The 15508-nt window shown below is 46.9% G+C and overlaps 1 protein-coding gene across 1 annotated transcript in view; it reads left to right on the top strand.

The window, feature by feature from the left end:
- Positions 1–3715: 3715 nt before the first annotated feature.
- Positions 3716–15508, top strand: part of GNAS (GNAS complex locus) — a 160950-nt gene continuing 149157 nt past the window's right edge. Inside the window, exon 1 of the mRNA XM_074888258.1 lies at positions 3716–4075. Within this exon, the coding sequence (XP_074744359.1) occupies positions 3802–4075 (274 nt within the window). The 5' untranslated portion in view covers positions 3716–3801. The remainder of the gene's footprint in view (positions 4076–15508) is intronic.

Raw genomic sequence — 15508 nt, 5'->3', positions numbered from 1 at the left:
TGGAAAACACTCTCAGTCTGTAGTGGGTGTTCAATCATATAGACACTGGGCTAACTCCACAAAAGTAGATTCCTCTCCTCATGCCCTAAAAGCCTTGTTTTGCAACTGGGTGGCACGATTTATTTTTCAGGGTTGCTCAGCACCCTTTGTTGCTCCAGCCACACTGTGAATAGCAATCCACAGGGCTCATTTGAAAAGCTAACTCCTTTACTTGAGATGCCTTTAACAGAGGTGCCAGGCTACAGCCACCTACATTGGAAAAGTTGAGTGCAAAGCAGCACACTGGAGAGAGGACTGCCTGAGGGAGGGCAGCGCCAAAAGCTCATGACCGAGTCTGACATATTGGTGTTTTCCAACAAGAAACAAACGTTGCATGTATAGATCACTTACAGTAATAGGGGTAGGAGTCTGGGTTCAATCAATTATTTTCCCTCCCAAGGTACAAATAAATGCAAATTTTACTCAACTACATTTCTCTTGCTGACATATTTCCTGGTGTTGATCCAAGTTTTTGCTTATGTGTCCATGTCTCTTCTTTTAATGCTGCAGTCTCACAGTTATTGCCTCTCTTCCCCTCTCCCTTGGTATTTTTTGCATTCCCAGATGGCCCACTCTGCTTTTTAACCTCTCCAGTTCTTTTTCTCCCTGTTGCAGATGGTAGAAACAATAGAATAAAAATATAGAGAGATCTGTAGCCCAGTGCTTGGGGAAGGACAACTCTCTATTCCCTTCCCTCCCTGCTGTGAGCCAGGAAGAGGCAGGGTCTTAAGTCATCCCCACTCTGCTTGGCTGCCAAGGGGCGGGAATGGTAGAGGAGATGTATGGAGGAGTAGCAAATTGTACAGCCATGCCACTGCTACAGGCTCAGCACCTCAGAAAGCACTCTCATGTCCCTGAGGTGAAGAACTGCTCCTGGGCCTGTACAGCCGTGCCTTGTTGCAGAGGGCAGCTGGGCTGTACAAGCTCTCAGTTCAATATGCACGGACATTTGCTTCTGATGTCTGCCACTGAAGGGGTTTGAATGAAGCTGAAGACTCTTTAAAGATTCTTTAACTGCATTTTGTGAAACCAATTTAATCTGTGCTTTTTAAGCCTGGATCTGTCCCACAGCATAAATGCTTCAAGTGCAATGCAGATGAACAATATTCATATATGGCAGAAGATTGTTTGATCTTCAAGGTAATTTCCTCTGCTGTCTTTGAAACTGTGATTTCAAAAAGCTGTCAACCTGTGTCATGTACTCTTTACCCACATGAAATATGTGACCTTAGTTTCTCATTTTACCTTTTGGGTTTGATTGGATTTGTTTTCTTCACAGCCCTCAAGAGTTCCCTTTCCTTTTGCAGGTGGCACACTGACAGATCCCCACAACTTAGCATGCTTCAGAGAACTGTCCTGTCTGTAAGTATAAGCTGCCTCTTGTTCCAGCGCCGCTCCAAAAAGCACAGGAAGAAAAAGAAAACCGCTATTAATAATCCTCTAGGCTGACCTTTACATTTTCTTGGTATATTACATTCTCAGGGGTGTGTTCATCAGAAGAACGAACTCTCAGTCCCAGAGGAAAAGGCATTACAGCAGTGGAGACAGAGTGAGTCATGTGGGCATCTCGAGCCTGATGTGAGATGGATTAATTCCTGCAAGAGGCAGCAACTGATGCTGAAGCTTGGGCTCATAGTGATGTGTAAACTGAACCTCTCTGCTGTGTAATGATTTAATTTGTACACTTACTAATTGCTGTAATAGCCAGGCTGCAGGGTATTGATTAGGTGCCTTGAGTAGTACATAGGCAACACGATAAATGGGAAGAAGGAGATGTTCTCTCCCTCTGCTCGGGTGATATCTTTCCCCAGGAAGAGACCCACTAACTTTCCACAGGATAACTTGCAGGAGTGATGAGGTCAGAACCCGGCCATCAGTTACCAGCCCTGATGGTAATTAAACTTGTTGAACTTCCTACCAGGGACACACACGCAGAGTGTCTCCTTACAGAATAGATGCAAGTCTTTCCAGGCATGTTCCCACTGTGAAGCATTTGCTCATGTCTCTGTCAGAGCCCAAACTCACAGACCATTTAAACACGTTTCCTGAACTTTGTTCTGGCATCCCCACTTGCCATCACTGATTGTTCCTGGAACCACTCTGGGAACAGGATGCCAGGGAGCCAGTTTGCAGAGAAGCCCGAGCTCTCTCCTGCAGGACAGGGCTCGGGGTGAACCTCCCCGAAACATAGCAGCTGCCTGCCAGGACCGTGCTCTTTGTTGCTGCCTTCCAGCAGAGGCTGGACCTGGGGCCCTGCTCCTCCTCTGCTTCAGTGCAAAGTCAAATGGGTTGATTTAAGGCTGGGCCCCAAGACTAGGGGTAACAAAAGGCACAAAAAAGATTGCTGCTTAGCTCACCTGGTTAATAGTGACCTCCATAGGCAGCTCCTATCCTGTCAAAGTTGTCCTGCTGAGTCAGCAGCAGAAACACTCGAAGGTTTCATATCGGATATGACCTGATCATCCTTTGGGGTGGTGTTAATAAAGAGGGAAGAGAGGGTCACTGGAGCCCTCTTAACAGATCTATCCTTCTTTGAAAGAGAAATTTGTACCAAGAAGACATCTAACTTGTCAGAAAGCACCAAAAGGAGAAACTGAGATTTCAGCGAGAACCACACAGCCTATTTGCAGGAGATAGGCACAGAAAGCTCTAACTCCAGAGTGCAGGATGTGTGGCCAGGCCCCAGAGAGTATTAGTCATATTGTAAGTGAATGTTCAGAGCTGGCCGGAGATGAGTATAAAATACAGTATGACAAAGTTGGCAGTACAGTGCATGGAGCGGGCTGTCAGAGAGGGGGATATTGCCACAACCAGCATCATCACCCCAAGCCAGGTAAACTGATAGCAACGGAGGAGGTGAATTTGAAGTTAGTTGTCAGAAGGCAGATGTGGTGCCTTCAGAGGAGAGGAGGAGAGTGAGAGAGCAAGTTCCATCATCAACTTCTCCACTGGATGACGGTGTTGGTAGAAAATAACAAGAAGTGACTGACAAATATGTGTGTGGCAGGAAGTGAACTAAAACTGGGGCATGAAAATGGCACGTGTCTTGGTGTTGCATCCTTATTACCAGTGGGCTGAGATGTGGTGGAGGAGCTCAGCCAGTGTTCAGACTGGACATGACCTGTCCCGTGGACCAGGTTTCTTCCCGCCCGCTGCAGCATCATCCCCACGACATGCCTGAGGCTGGGATGTCTCCTCAACTCCCGACCTGGACCCGTGGCTGGGGCGAGAGCCTGTCGTGGTTTGAACCCAGGACAGAGCCTCACCGAGGTCGGGCTGAAATACCCAACCAGCGGCAGCTGCGGTGGCCTGGGGTGCTGGGAGTGGGAAGAGCCGACCGACGGCTCCCCCGGCTCCCCCAGCCCGTGCCGTGTCCGCAGGGACGGGCTGGCCGGTGGCTTCCCCGCGGGGCAGGAGCGGGGCGGGGACCCCGCCGAGCCGCAGCGGGACGCTGACACCTTCACCGCGCGGGGGCTGGGGGGGGGGTTGCGGTGGCCGTTTCCCACCCTCCCCCCCACTCCACCGCCGGGAGGCTGCGGCGGGGGCCGCTTTCCAGAGAATACGGTAAACATGTCCGCATCACGTGTGGCCGCCGGCCGCGGCGCGGGGACCGGCCGAGGGGAGGGGCGGGACGGGACACCGCGCTCCGCAGCCCCGCCGGAGCGGGGACACTTTAAGAAGCCGCCGGGCGCCGCCGCCTCGCCCTGCCCGGCCCGGCGGAGAGCATGTCTGCGGCGCGGTAGAGCGGGCGGCTCCGGCACCATGGGGCTGTGCTACAGCCTGCGCTCCCGCCTGGCCGCCGCGCACCCCTCCGCGCCCTACGGCGGCCGCGGCGGCGAGGCGGACATCCCCCCCCACCCCTCCTCCGCGGCGGCGGCGGCGGGGGGAGAGCACGGAGACCCGCAGGTGCGGCACCGGCTGCGGCAGGACCTGGTGGCCAAGGAGCGGGCGGACAAGAAGCGGAGCAAGAGCATCGACAAGACGCTGAAGGCGGAGAAGCGGGAGTACAAGCAGACGCACCGGCTGCTGCTGCTGGGTGAGCGCGGGCGGGAGCGGCGCGGCGCGGCCCGGCAGGTGCGGGGCGGCCCGAGGCCGGTGCCCGGCGGCCCCGCGCTCGTGGAGTGGGCGGCGGTCGCGGGTGGGCCGGGGCGGGGCGCCGCGCTCACGTGGGCGGCCGCGCCTCAGCGCGTCCCGGCGCTGCCGGGGGTGGGGGGGTGGTCGCCGCCCCCGGGGGGCTCTTGGCGGGACACCCCACGTCCCCGTCCCCCCCCCTCCCCCCGCCCTGCGCCGCGCTCCGGTCCCGCTGCGGCGGGGGCTCGGGGCAGGGCTGAGCGGTCGTGAGGGCTGTGAATGCGGCGGTGGCGGTGGTGGGAGCGGGTGGCCAGCCCGAGGGAGGGGACGACCCTCCGCACCCCTAAAGGTACTGGCTTGGTCCCTCCAAAGGGGCTGTGTCCGCTTTCCCCCAGCTAGTTGTTGACATAAAGCCCCTCACTGGGACCACGGGAGAAGTTCATTGAGCTGGTGCAATCCTTCTGTAAGCAGCAAGCCTAAGTTTTTCCTACGTGTGTAATTTTTCGCTGTTGCCTTCTCCACCTCTCAGAATCACAGAATGGTTTGGGTTGGAAGGGACCTTAAAGATCACCCAGTTCCAACCCCCCTGCCCTGGGCAGGGACACCTTCCACTAGCCCAGGTTGCTCAAAGCCCCGTCCAACCTGGCCTTGAACACTGCCAGGGAGGGGGCAGCCACAGCTTCTCTGGGCAAAACACACACTGGGGAAGTTTCAGCCTCTAAGGCTGAGGCTGGTTTAATTCATCGCTGCCTTGCACTCCCATGCTAGCACCTGCTCACTGCATGGCAGCTTCTCTCTGCCCCTGGGCCGGGCAGGGCTGCCGGGCAGGAGATGCTCCTGCACGGTGACAGCTGCGGTGCTGGGCTCCCTTCCTGAGGGAAGCCCTGTGGAGAGGCACCTTCTCTTTATCGACTTGTGTTGTGTGATGTCTGAGCTTGTACGTTATGTGACCCCCATGCAAATGCTCATAGAAAGTCATGTGTTGGCCTTCAAGGAAGGCAAAGGGGTTTGGAAATGTTTCTACTCCCCCTTCCCCCAGCACACTGCAGGTGGAGCACAGATTATCCTGCACAAATGGATTGCTATCTAAGCGCCTTGGAATAATAGAGAATATTTTCAAATATCTGCAAATAACTTAAGAGCCTCCTACCCCCTGAGGCGTGCATGGTACCGCATGTGATAAATCGCAAGGTTTGGCCCTGATCTTTTCAGTATGTTTGTAGCTGTAATACAGGAGCTGAACTTTAAGGAGCTTTAGAAGAGAATATTGGACATAGTTTTCTGAGTCTTGGTGCTAGAAGTTTTTATTCTGGAAGTACAGCTTCTTTTGATGTGGTTGTAGCTATACTGATGTAAGTCTGTTCATAAAGGTGTGCTTTCTTCTTATGAGAAGGGGGTTGAGCAACACTTGTGTAAAGACTAAAGCTTGTATGCTGTGACTGTATTGGGAAGAAATCACACCTCTAACCAACGTGGCTTTCCTTTCAAGCACAGGCTACGCTGTAGGTATTTTATGGTTTGGGGTTTTTTTAAAACTTATTTCAAGTTTGTTCTGTAGTGAACAAGTACTTGAAGAAGGAGCTGTGAGAATTGGTTTTTCTTTGTAGATTAAATAATTAGGAAGAAAACCTGGCAGGGCTAATTTTGATGTTAATATGCAAGCCTTTAAGTCATAAAGGCTATCTGATAGGTTTCTGTATTTGCAGTAGGCAATACTTCACTTGCTTGTTTTTTAATATTGCTTCTAACATGTTGTGCCACAGAACTGGTTTCTGCAGAAATGACATTAAACATTGAGTGGGTTAAACAACATATCTTAGCAGTTTAAAATTATCTATGGTGAAGCCAACAGAGAGAGCATTCTTCGTCGAAGTACTGATTTATAAATCTGATGGATATGAGTCAGTGTTATGTTGGCAGTGGTTTATTATATTTCAGCCTGGACTTGAATAGCAGGAAGTCACTTTTTGGCCCTCTTGTAAATCTTGGGATGCCTAAGAGACCCATTTCCCTGCTTCTTGCACAGGGACTGTCAGTTTTCCAGTTAGCTTCCTTCCCTTGCTGCTTCTCCCCTGCATCCCGCTGTCACTGTTACTTTGTGAAATTTCTAATTCTAAACTGGAATAAGAAGTTTGGGGTATATTTGGTTACACTTTACGTACATCTGCAGGTATTGCTGCCACAGTTGAGTGTCTCTGTGCTCTGAGACTTCACCTAGATGCTTATGGATTGCACATGCAAATAGCACAGGACAGTGATGCTGAATGAGGGGGGCAAGAGCATCTAGCTGGGATTTAAAGCTGCAACTGAGTCTTTCAAGGAATCAGGGTGCGGGAAAAAAAGACTGAAGAAGTGCAGAGCCAGGGATGTCTCCTTGCTTGGGGTTGAAAGCTCAGTGGCAAAAGCTGCAATAGGTACTCACGGTTTCTTGTGCTCCCAACTCTTTTGGCTGATGTGCTCCTGCAGGAGCATGTCGCTGACCGTGGACACCCACGGGTCGCTGCTCTTTCTTTGCGAGTAACAGAATTTAAACGGCACTGATGCTTCAGGTCTGGTCTGTCCCCAGGACAAAAGTATTTTTAACATATGGCTGCATTAGTTCATATACTTTCAAGGGCTGCAAAGTTGCGCTGCAAGTCTGGAGTGTTTCCTCCTATCGTGTGCTCGGCTGTACGGAATACAGGGAGTGCACAAAGTCACAGGTGTCTGTGCCTGCGTGTGTTTTGACACTGTAGTGTGTATATAACGTGCCTTACAGCTGTAGTCTGTTACTCAGAGTATTACTCAGATGAATACTCTTTAGCACAACTGATACTTATGTTCCCATGTTGCAGTTCCTTTTTTGAAAGGAGAAGTTCCTCACTTTATCAGAGTGCTCAGGGTGTGCAGTGCACGGGTGTAGTTACTCAGTAGATATCTGTATGTCCTCTTACTTGATTTTAGGTCTTTTTCATCATTTTTTCAGTCTTTTTTCATCACCACAGATGTGTAAGGTAAATTCCCGATTCCTGAAACTTCTCTTAATTTCAGTGGAGCAAAGATCTTACATCTGCTCTATTTTTGAAGCAATAATCTCACTTTGTACTTGCAGTAGACTAGTTTTTTGCTTTGTTTTTGTGAAAGGAAAATGCATAATCAGGTGTAATCTCATTGGATTTTGTTTAGTGTACTGCACAAGTCACAACTTCAAGATTACAATAATTATGTTGGCAACGTAGTGTGAGTTCAGGGTTACTACTGGGTATTGGAGGGTGATTTTTTCAGTGCATGGGGGTTGTTTTTTGTTTGAGAAACAATCCTGACTCTAAAATTGGAAGTGTGTGCTTATGGGGGAAGGGATTTTAAACTTTGCCATAAAACAATTCCATTCTGCGTGTGCTTTTTCAGTGGTGACAGTAATGTGAGTCTTCCTCTATATTTTTTTTTAGACTTTACAATTCAGTTTAAATTGTGTTTTTATCTTACAACAAATACATGAAAACAGGAATTTTAGCCTTGTCTGAGGGGTTTTGATGCTTTTGATAAGTTAGTATTTTCCAACAAAAACCCACTCTGTCTGAAACTGTTGCTCAGCTCTCCTGGTGTATGTGTTGCTTTACCATGACCTTCCTCCTCTTCTGTGATCTGGTTTGCTATAGGAGAGTGAACTTGGGCTGGTCTCTCGGTGCTTTGCCAAGCTTTGTGTACTTAGTTTTTTCACTCGCTCGGGCTGAACTCTTACCAATGTAAGAAGTACTTGTAGCTTATTCCCATATTGAAAAGGAAATGTGGATATCAGTATACTGATACAGATATATGCACTTGTCATCTTAGGTATTTATATTAAACTACAATATATTATATAATGGCCATTCTGAATCTTACCTACATCAGTGCTTAAGTAAAAATGTTTCTAACAGAACTATTTATATTGGTACAAATATGAATACAGGGCATGCAAATTTGAAGTTTTTATGGGGGGAATATATTATACAGGAAGAAAAACATACTTTAAAAAGCTAGGAAATATCAGCGTGAAGACTAACCACAGTCACCCTCTCTGTGTGTATGCTGCATGGTAAGCCCCTCCATACCATATAATTAAAGACTGTCTTGTATGGTTTACATTGTATTTTTTTTCCACAGGGCTGGTACTTCATTCAGGGCACAAGATGGATGTTGTGCAGTGAATGAGCAGCTATTCAATATTCTTATCCTCCTCATACAATGTGTCACCCTGTGCCCTATTTACGACACACCATCCATACCCTGTACTGAATAAAGAACTGTTGAACTCCTTATGGGCTTTTCTGTAGTACTGATCACTGCAGGAACTGAATGCTTCATAAATGTCAGTGCACAGCGCTGCTGTTAAATGAGGTGGTATCGTTCTCCTTCTTTCATGGATGCTGGAGAGAGAAATGCCACCAAAGACTAAAGCTAAAATTGTCTGAAGCTACCACTGATTTTAAATGCTTGGTCTTCGCCTAATACTAATTTTTCTCTGTAGTACTCCACTTTCCTTTAGTAATGCTTCATGTGTTTAGAGCATGGACCTCATGGTTGTGAACACCCTGCACTTTTGCAAGGCGAGCTTTAGATGCTCTGAAGTGCATCCCAGGGAGCGAGAAGCACAGATGAGCGCCCACTATGGAGCTGGGTGCTGCTTGGTCAGCCGTGGCAGCTCTGGAGCAAGGAAGCTGGTCTGGTTCTCCAGGGCAGCGTTTAATGGCAAATCCCACAAGACATTCTTTTTCTTGCTGTGATTCCCTATCTTGCTTGCTTACAGTGAGGTGGTTATCCTGACACTGCTTCTCTCAGGGATCAGGCGGGTGGGGAGGGGAAGACACCCAGTCATAAGGAGATTCCATCTCACAGGAGCTTGTCTCTGCTGACAATGGTTTCATTCACTTACAACCGATCTGTTTTTTGTGCCCCATGTATCGTGAGCTAGAAGAGGGGGCATACACCCTGTAAAAAAGCATATGATACAGGACAGAATAGACTAAAAATGTAGAGGGAACCTTTATCCTGGCACTTCCTAATTCTTGAGAACAAGATCTTTGTCAGTAAACATCTTATACCAAGTTGGTATTTAATTTCCCCTTTAAGAAAAGCAGGAATAGGAAAACAAAAATCCTGGGTTCAATCCTAGGGGACAGTTATGATGCGAGTATTTTGTAATGGGCTGCTCTGCTGAACAGCCTGCCCCCCCTCACACTGCAACACCAGCTCACAGGGCAGCAGTACATGGTTGTTCTCCAAATGGGCTGTCATTAGTGGTGAAGGAATTATAATATTCTCCAATAGGGTTCCCAGTAATTACCAGATACTACAAGAACACTGGGACATGGGAATCTCTGTGGTTTCCATCTGCCCAGTACTTTCCAGTGCAGACATGACGATCCTGCTGTGGACACCGGGAGGTGGTACGCTAATTATGGGTGTTCCTTTATGATGAAGAGCCTCTGCAAGGCGAGTCCTACTCATTTCTCACTGCTGTATACAAAATGTGCTCTATGGCATAGACTGCTGCCTGTTCATTTGGTAAACAGAGATCTTCTGGGGCTGGAGCATGTTCACTCTGAAGAAAAATACCTGGAAAGCTTTGCAACCTTTTAAAAGGCTTTACCCAGTATGCAAGTTCCAGGACCTGTGACGTGTTTTGGTGAACATTCACTGAACCTCAGAGCAATGTAGTGTCTTCAGCACTGGCACTTCTATGCTTTAGATCAATTAGTAGTTTCTTTCCTGCTCCCATTTTAAAATTTCATAGCAAGAAGACAGGCAAACTATTCATCATTCCCTGCTTTTTTCCTTGGTTTTTTTTTTTTTTGGGGGGGAGTTGGTTGGGTTTTGGGTTTTGTTTTGTTTTTTTCCTTGAGAAGTCCTGACCTTGACTTTTTCCTTGTACCACCTCCACATAAACAAAAAAATCAGTAGCCTCAGGCAGACACATGGCATGGAGAGCTTCAGCCAGCATATTTGAAGTTTGGCAAAGTTTGAGCTGCTTCAAACGGTCTGGCAATGAAAGGTGTCAGGAAACCTACAGCAGCACTGCTATAAAAGTGTTATGATGAAGGGCTGCTAATGGATGACATACTGTATTGATGCTAGGATGATGTTCTCTGTATAGAGATCCAAACTGCAAAATAATTACTTTCACAGTTACAGCTAATGCTGAAGGGATGCTCTGTGCATGTGTAAGCCTGGATTTCTGTGGGAGGGGGGTGAGGACTCTCGGGGATCCCCTGATCCCTAGGACCAACAACAGCGGTGCAGTCACACAGCAGCATAAATGTACATCATCTCTCCCCTTCCCCAGCATATATGCAATCTCTGCATTAGTGGTAATCTGTATTTTCTCTCATTAAATGCCTGGTGGGATAAAGGTCATCATTCTTTGCTCCAGAGAGGCCACAGTGATGTGTAGCCATGGGCCTAATTTCAGAGTTATCACGGACTTTTTTTTAAAGCTAAAACTCCACCTCAACAGTGCTTTCTTTTTGACTATTGCTTTGTAGCTGCTTGTTACATCTCTGTTATTCTGAAGGAAGGTAGCAGCTTTTCCTTTCCACCTGTAGAAAGGATGGCTGTGGCACCTACTGGCATTTCAAGTGAAGCCACCACATTTCTTGCCTGAAAGAAGACTCATCTACCACACAAGTTGACTGGAGTCAGAAGTTTGTTATTAGGGCAGCTGAGTCCTTCTTCTTTGGGAAGGAGAAGAGGTTGGGGAGTGGGTTTTTGGGTGTGAATGGGTGGCCTGACTTTAAAGGGAAATGAAAACTTGTGAAAATCTCTATTTATAGCTACAAAGAGGTTACCTGCTGAGCACAGTATCAATTTAATGGTGGTGCTTAGGTCTCACCTGTGCTGTTATATTTTTAACTAGTGGCTGGCATGGTAGGCTCAAACTGCTGCTGGTTTAGGTGTAACAGGGCTGGCAGAAGCTTGTCATCCTGTTGCTCTGTCAGCACCATCTGTTTCCGGAGCAGACAAAATGTCTTGATTGCTTCTGTGCAACTGTTGGCTCCTTTCTGCACTGTGAGATCTTAAACTGAACTGTCTCCCGTGCAAGGGTTTCTCTAGACCTGGCAGTGTCGTGGTTGGGAATAGCTGATGGAAAGGATCAGCACTGAAGAAATGAGAGAGGAGGACTGAACCTGATCTAGTGCTTCTTAAAAGAAAAAATACTTTGGAGATAAATAAAGAAAATAAAGGAACAGGAAAATAAGAGAGGAGACCCAAGTGCCTTAATGTTATTTATAGTTCAAACTTTACTGCTGTAATAAAGTACAAGCAAACTCCTTCTGCCTGATTCATGAGGCACTTGTGAAGTTTTGGGAGCTGCCTACAAAAATGTGGTTCAAATTCTCTCTAGCTTCTCAGCATTTATCTCCAATGTAGGTGTTGGAGCTATGTTTGTGTTATCGTATGCTGCCTTAAAGAGGTGCCTGGGGCAGCTCAGGCAGGACTGTGAGGTGCCTCAAGGTAGAATATCTAGACTAGAGAAATTTTGTTTTCTTCCCTCAGGTTGCATGAGAAGTAGCCTCCAGTTATGACCACTCTGGTTCTCATACCTGCTGCCTACCCATTTTTTTTTTTTTTCTGTTAAAAGAATCTAATAATTCCCTATTAAACCCTGTTCTTTATATGGCTTCCTTGGGAAGGAGGGATGAGAAATTTCTCTTTTGAGTTTGTAGAATGCCATCCCACCTTGACTCTGAATATACACTACACCATCATGGTCAGGCCTGTCATTATTCCTGCAAAAATTTCCAGGCAAAACTAGAAGGGCTTGTGTGTGCCTTAGCCTGTTAGTCTGCCAGTAACACTGCTGAAACTATGTGACTGATGTTTTAATTTTTAACACTTACAAGTGTTATTGCTGAAAGCATTTGTACTAGCTGGTGGTTTGTTCTTCTTTGGCACCTCCTGTAACCTCAGGACAGTTTTCCAGAAATCACTGACTTATTTTTGCCCTGTGCAGGGGAAGGGCTTAGCCCCCTTGAGTGTTCATCATAAATAACTAATCACTTCTTCAACATATTGTTCAGCAGGGTTAGACCTTATACTAGGAGAGAGAGAAATACTGGCACATCCATCCTTGCTACAGGATTTCAATCTAAAGGGTGGGCTTCATGGTATTTGCATGAGCTAATCCCCATTGCTCTATGCCTGAGTGAACTTCTTACATGGAAGTGTGGGCCACCTTTGCACAAAATTTTGATGCCTTTCCAGTATTGTCTGTCCTTGATCAGCCTGCCCTTGAACAGCCTCGTGCAGACAATACCTTGGCTTCTAGAGCTCCACTTATGCACAGGTATCTAGCAAGATGCTGAAAAGTGTGTTAGCCAGCAATCCTAGCTTGATCAAAACCTGTAGTGTCAGGAAAAAAGTGATTAATAGTCATCCCAACAGAAATGTGGGTAGTTTCTTTATGACCCTTTTGTGTGCTATGGATACCCATGCATCTCCATAAGATGTGCTCACATTCATTGAGGAAAAATGTTGAAGAGTGCAGTTCTCTTATAATTACATGCAGTTCTTCGCTGGCTCCCTTAAATTTGGGAGTGTACTTATTCACAAATATGCATGATTTCATTGAATTTCCTTCTAATTGCTGTAATTTAAAAATAGCAAGAAAAAAGCTCGGCAATTCCCTGAAATGAGGACAACTCAGATGCTTGTCATAAGAAAGCCTGGTTACTAGGCATATAAATCCATGATGTTTTAGATATTTGAACCTGAAGCATGTGTCTCAAGAAGGGAATTTGAACTCCATGACTTATTCTCATTGTTCCCCTGGTCAATGAAGCATTTGAGGAACAAGCCACTGTATGCTTTATAAATAGCTCGCTGAAGTTTTCTTTACTTCCTCTAACGTGTTCCCTCTGCAAAGAAAATCCACAGTATCTGTGTCTGAGCAGCATTTTATAAGATTTGCATGTCACTAAAAGGAAAAAAAATATTCTCTGCATTAAGGAATGTGGTGCGGTGTCAGAAAGTTGCTACTATTTATTTTTCCCAGTGAAGGAACTGGATGCTGAGGAGGATGCGTCAGTTCCTAACGAGGAATAAGATGCAGTTTTACAATCTACAGTCTTGCTCTGTTTAGCCACTTCTTCTGTCTCTGCTGCAGTGTGTTGGAAGAGGGGGGAGTGCTGAAATTCCTGGGAAAACCCAGTTAAATTCTGATTCCAAACTGGAGGAAGACTTGGGGGGGGGGGGAGGTTCCTCCAACTGAAAGACTATTCCTATGCCTTTTTCCCATCCTAAGCACAATTAAATCTTCTTGCAAGGAGGGATTTGCGAATAGAAATCACAGACAACAAACCAACCTGGTGCCTCCAATTCCCTGGTATGTGTCCATCCCACAAGGCTGAGCTTGGCACTAGGCTATTAATGTATTCAGAACTATTTTCAGAAACCAAATTCACACGCTTCTACCCCAGCGCAGCTTCACACAGGTTGGTTTGTGCATATCAATGCTGCCGCAACTCATGACTTTGACCTCAAGGAAGTATATCAGGCTCAGTGGAAAAACAAATGAACAGAGGGCCCAACCCCTCACCCATGCCATGTGCGTGCCCTGCAGGGGGATGGCATTTATCACAGCACCAGTGGGAAAGAGCTGTGGGAGCTGCTCCTGAAAATGTCCCCTGCAGCTTCCCCCATGAACTGAAGGTGATTTATGTGTAAGGTGGAATTCTGCCAGTGTGACTGGAAAAGTGTGTTTGTGTGGATTTTCATGGAAGAGGCTTTCATTTTAAAGCACAAGTTCAGATGTGATCAGACAGCTTTCTGATCTCTCACTGGACCCTCCTGCCCCGGGCTGTCCTGTGCGGTGCTGTGATCCCACCCCTGCATCCCTAACAGTTCTCACTTCTGTGCCTACCACAGGCCTCCTCTGCATTAAGTTATAGGAGCACTAATGCTAAATAAGTTGCTTTTAAAATCTAATGCTTTCACTTCAGGAACATTAATTTGATTTTGAAATTCTGTGGTATCACGACCAAGTGCTGTTATTGACCACTGAAGAGCAGGTTGCACTGCGGAGGAGCCTGTAAGGCGCAGTGCACATGTGCTGCTCCCTTGGACCATCCAACACTGGCTGTGGGGTAGTCGGGGCAGCCAGGAATGTGAGCCTGAACTATAAATTGTTCCTGTCATGTTGCAGAGATTTTAGATTTCCCTGATATACTGAAACAATTTGAATCATGGTCTTGCTATTGGTGAATGTGTGTTGTGTGCCAGCACATGCAGGAGCCAAAGGGTGGTGGAAGGGATTCTCTAGGCTCCAGCTCTATGGTTTGTAAGAAAGTGGTAAAGCTTTTCATCACGGACTAAGTTGGCACATGTTTGTGGAGAGCCCAGCTCTGTTTTCTCATGATTGCAAATCACAATAACCCCAGAACTACATTTTTACTGTTATTCTAAGTGTTCTTTCTCTTTTTGTCAATGCAAAAATAGCAGAGTACTCCAGGGATTAGGCTGTCATCTTCATCTCTGTTGAGACTGAAGATGCCCCATCTTCACCTCCGTCCTCCTCTACATGATGAAAGGAGTTGAGGCAGTGCAACAACTAGGCTCATACCTGTTGGTTGACTAAGTGAGGAGTAGCTACAGATTTAATTTCAGTGTATGGGTGAGTGCACTAACTGATGCCTGTGCTACATCTACTCACTTGGGTGCTACGCAGAAAGCGTATTTGCCAAGGAAGACACGCTTAGTGTTACTCTAAGCTTCTCATATTGCCTTGCGCTGTAGGAGAGAAGTTTCAGGCATCAAAGCAAGGCGACTGCTTTAGTCCCTTCTGACTCTAATTTTGCTTATGGCAGTTTGGCTGGGACACCAACAAATGTGCAGTCCTGTTGCTTACTTTCTCAGAGTTCATGAGCTCTGCTGGCTTCTTGGTGGAGATGGCAAACAGGTCTGAGTCTACGTAGCCTGGAGCACAGAGAGCCTGTAGTGGAAACCAGCAGCTGTGTTGCTTGTCTGTCCCCGAGCTATTACAGAGTGTGACTGCCCAGTGGTGGTGCCCCAAGAGCACAGGGAAGAGGCTGCTGCGGAAATGAGAAGAAAAAAGAAAAAGGCACTTTACAGGTTTTGTCCTTCTCTTTCTCAGTGACACCCTCATCACACGTTACACCACAACCTCTTCCTCTTCCCTTCCCCACCCCCTACTGAATAAAATTTTTAGTTTGTGGGCTGTATTTGTTTGGGTTTGCATTTTTTCTGGTTGTTTTTTATTCTGAAATCTCAAGATTGCTGGTTAGCCGGGAGGTTTTCTGGCGCGCTGGAGGGTTTGTAGGACTGGGACTTCACAAGGAGAGAAAACAGATACACTGAGGAGAAGGGCATGCTATTGTGAGCTGAAAATCTGCATTCAGATTTTGTTTTTTATAAATACCAG

The sequence above is a fragment of the Strix uralensis genome, chromosome 18 (assembly GCF_047716275.1).
Source record: "Strix uralensis isolate ZFMK-TIS-50842 chromosome 18, bStrUra1, whole genome shotgun sequence".
Lineage (NCBI taxonomy): Eukaryota > Metazoa > Chordata > Aves > Strigiformes > Strigidae > Strix > Strix uralensis.
This window is presented reverse-complemented; position numbering and strand designations above follow the sequence as displayed.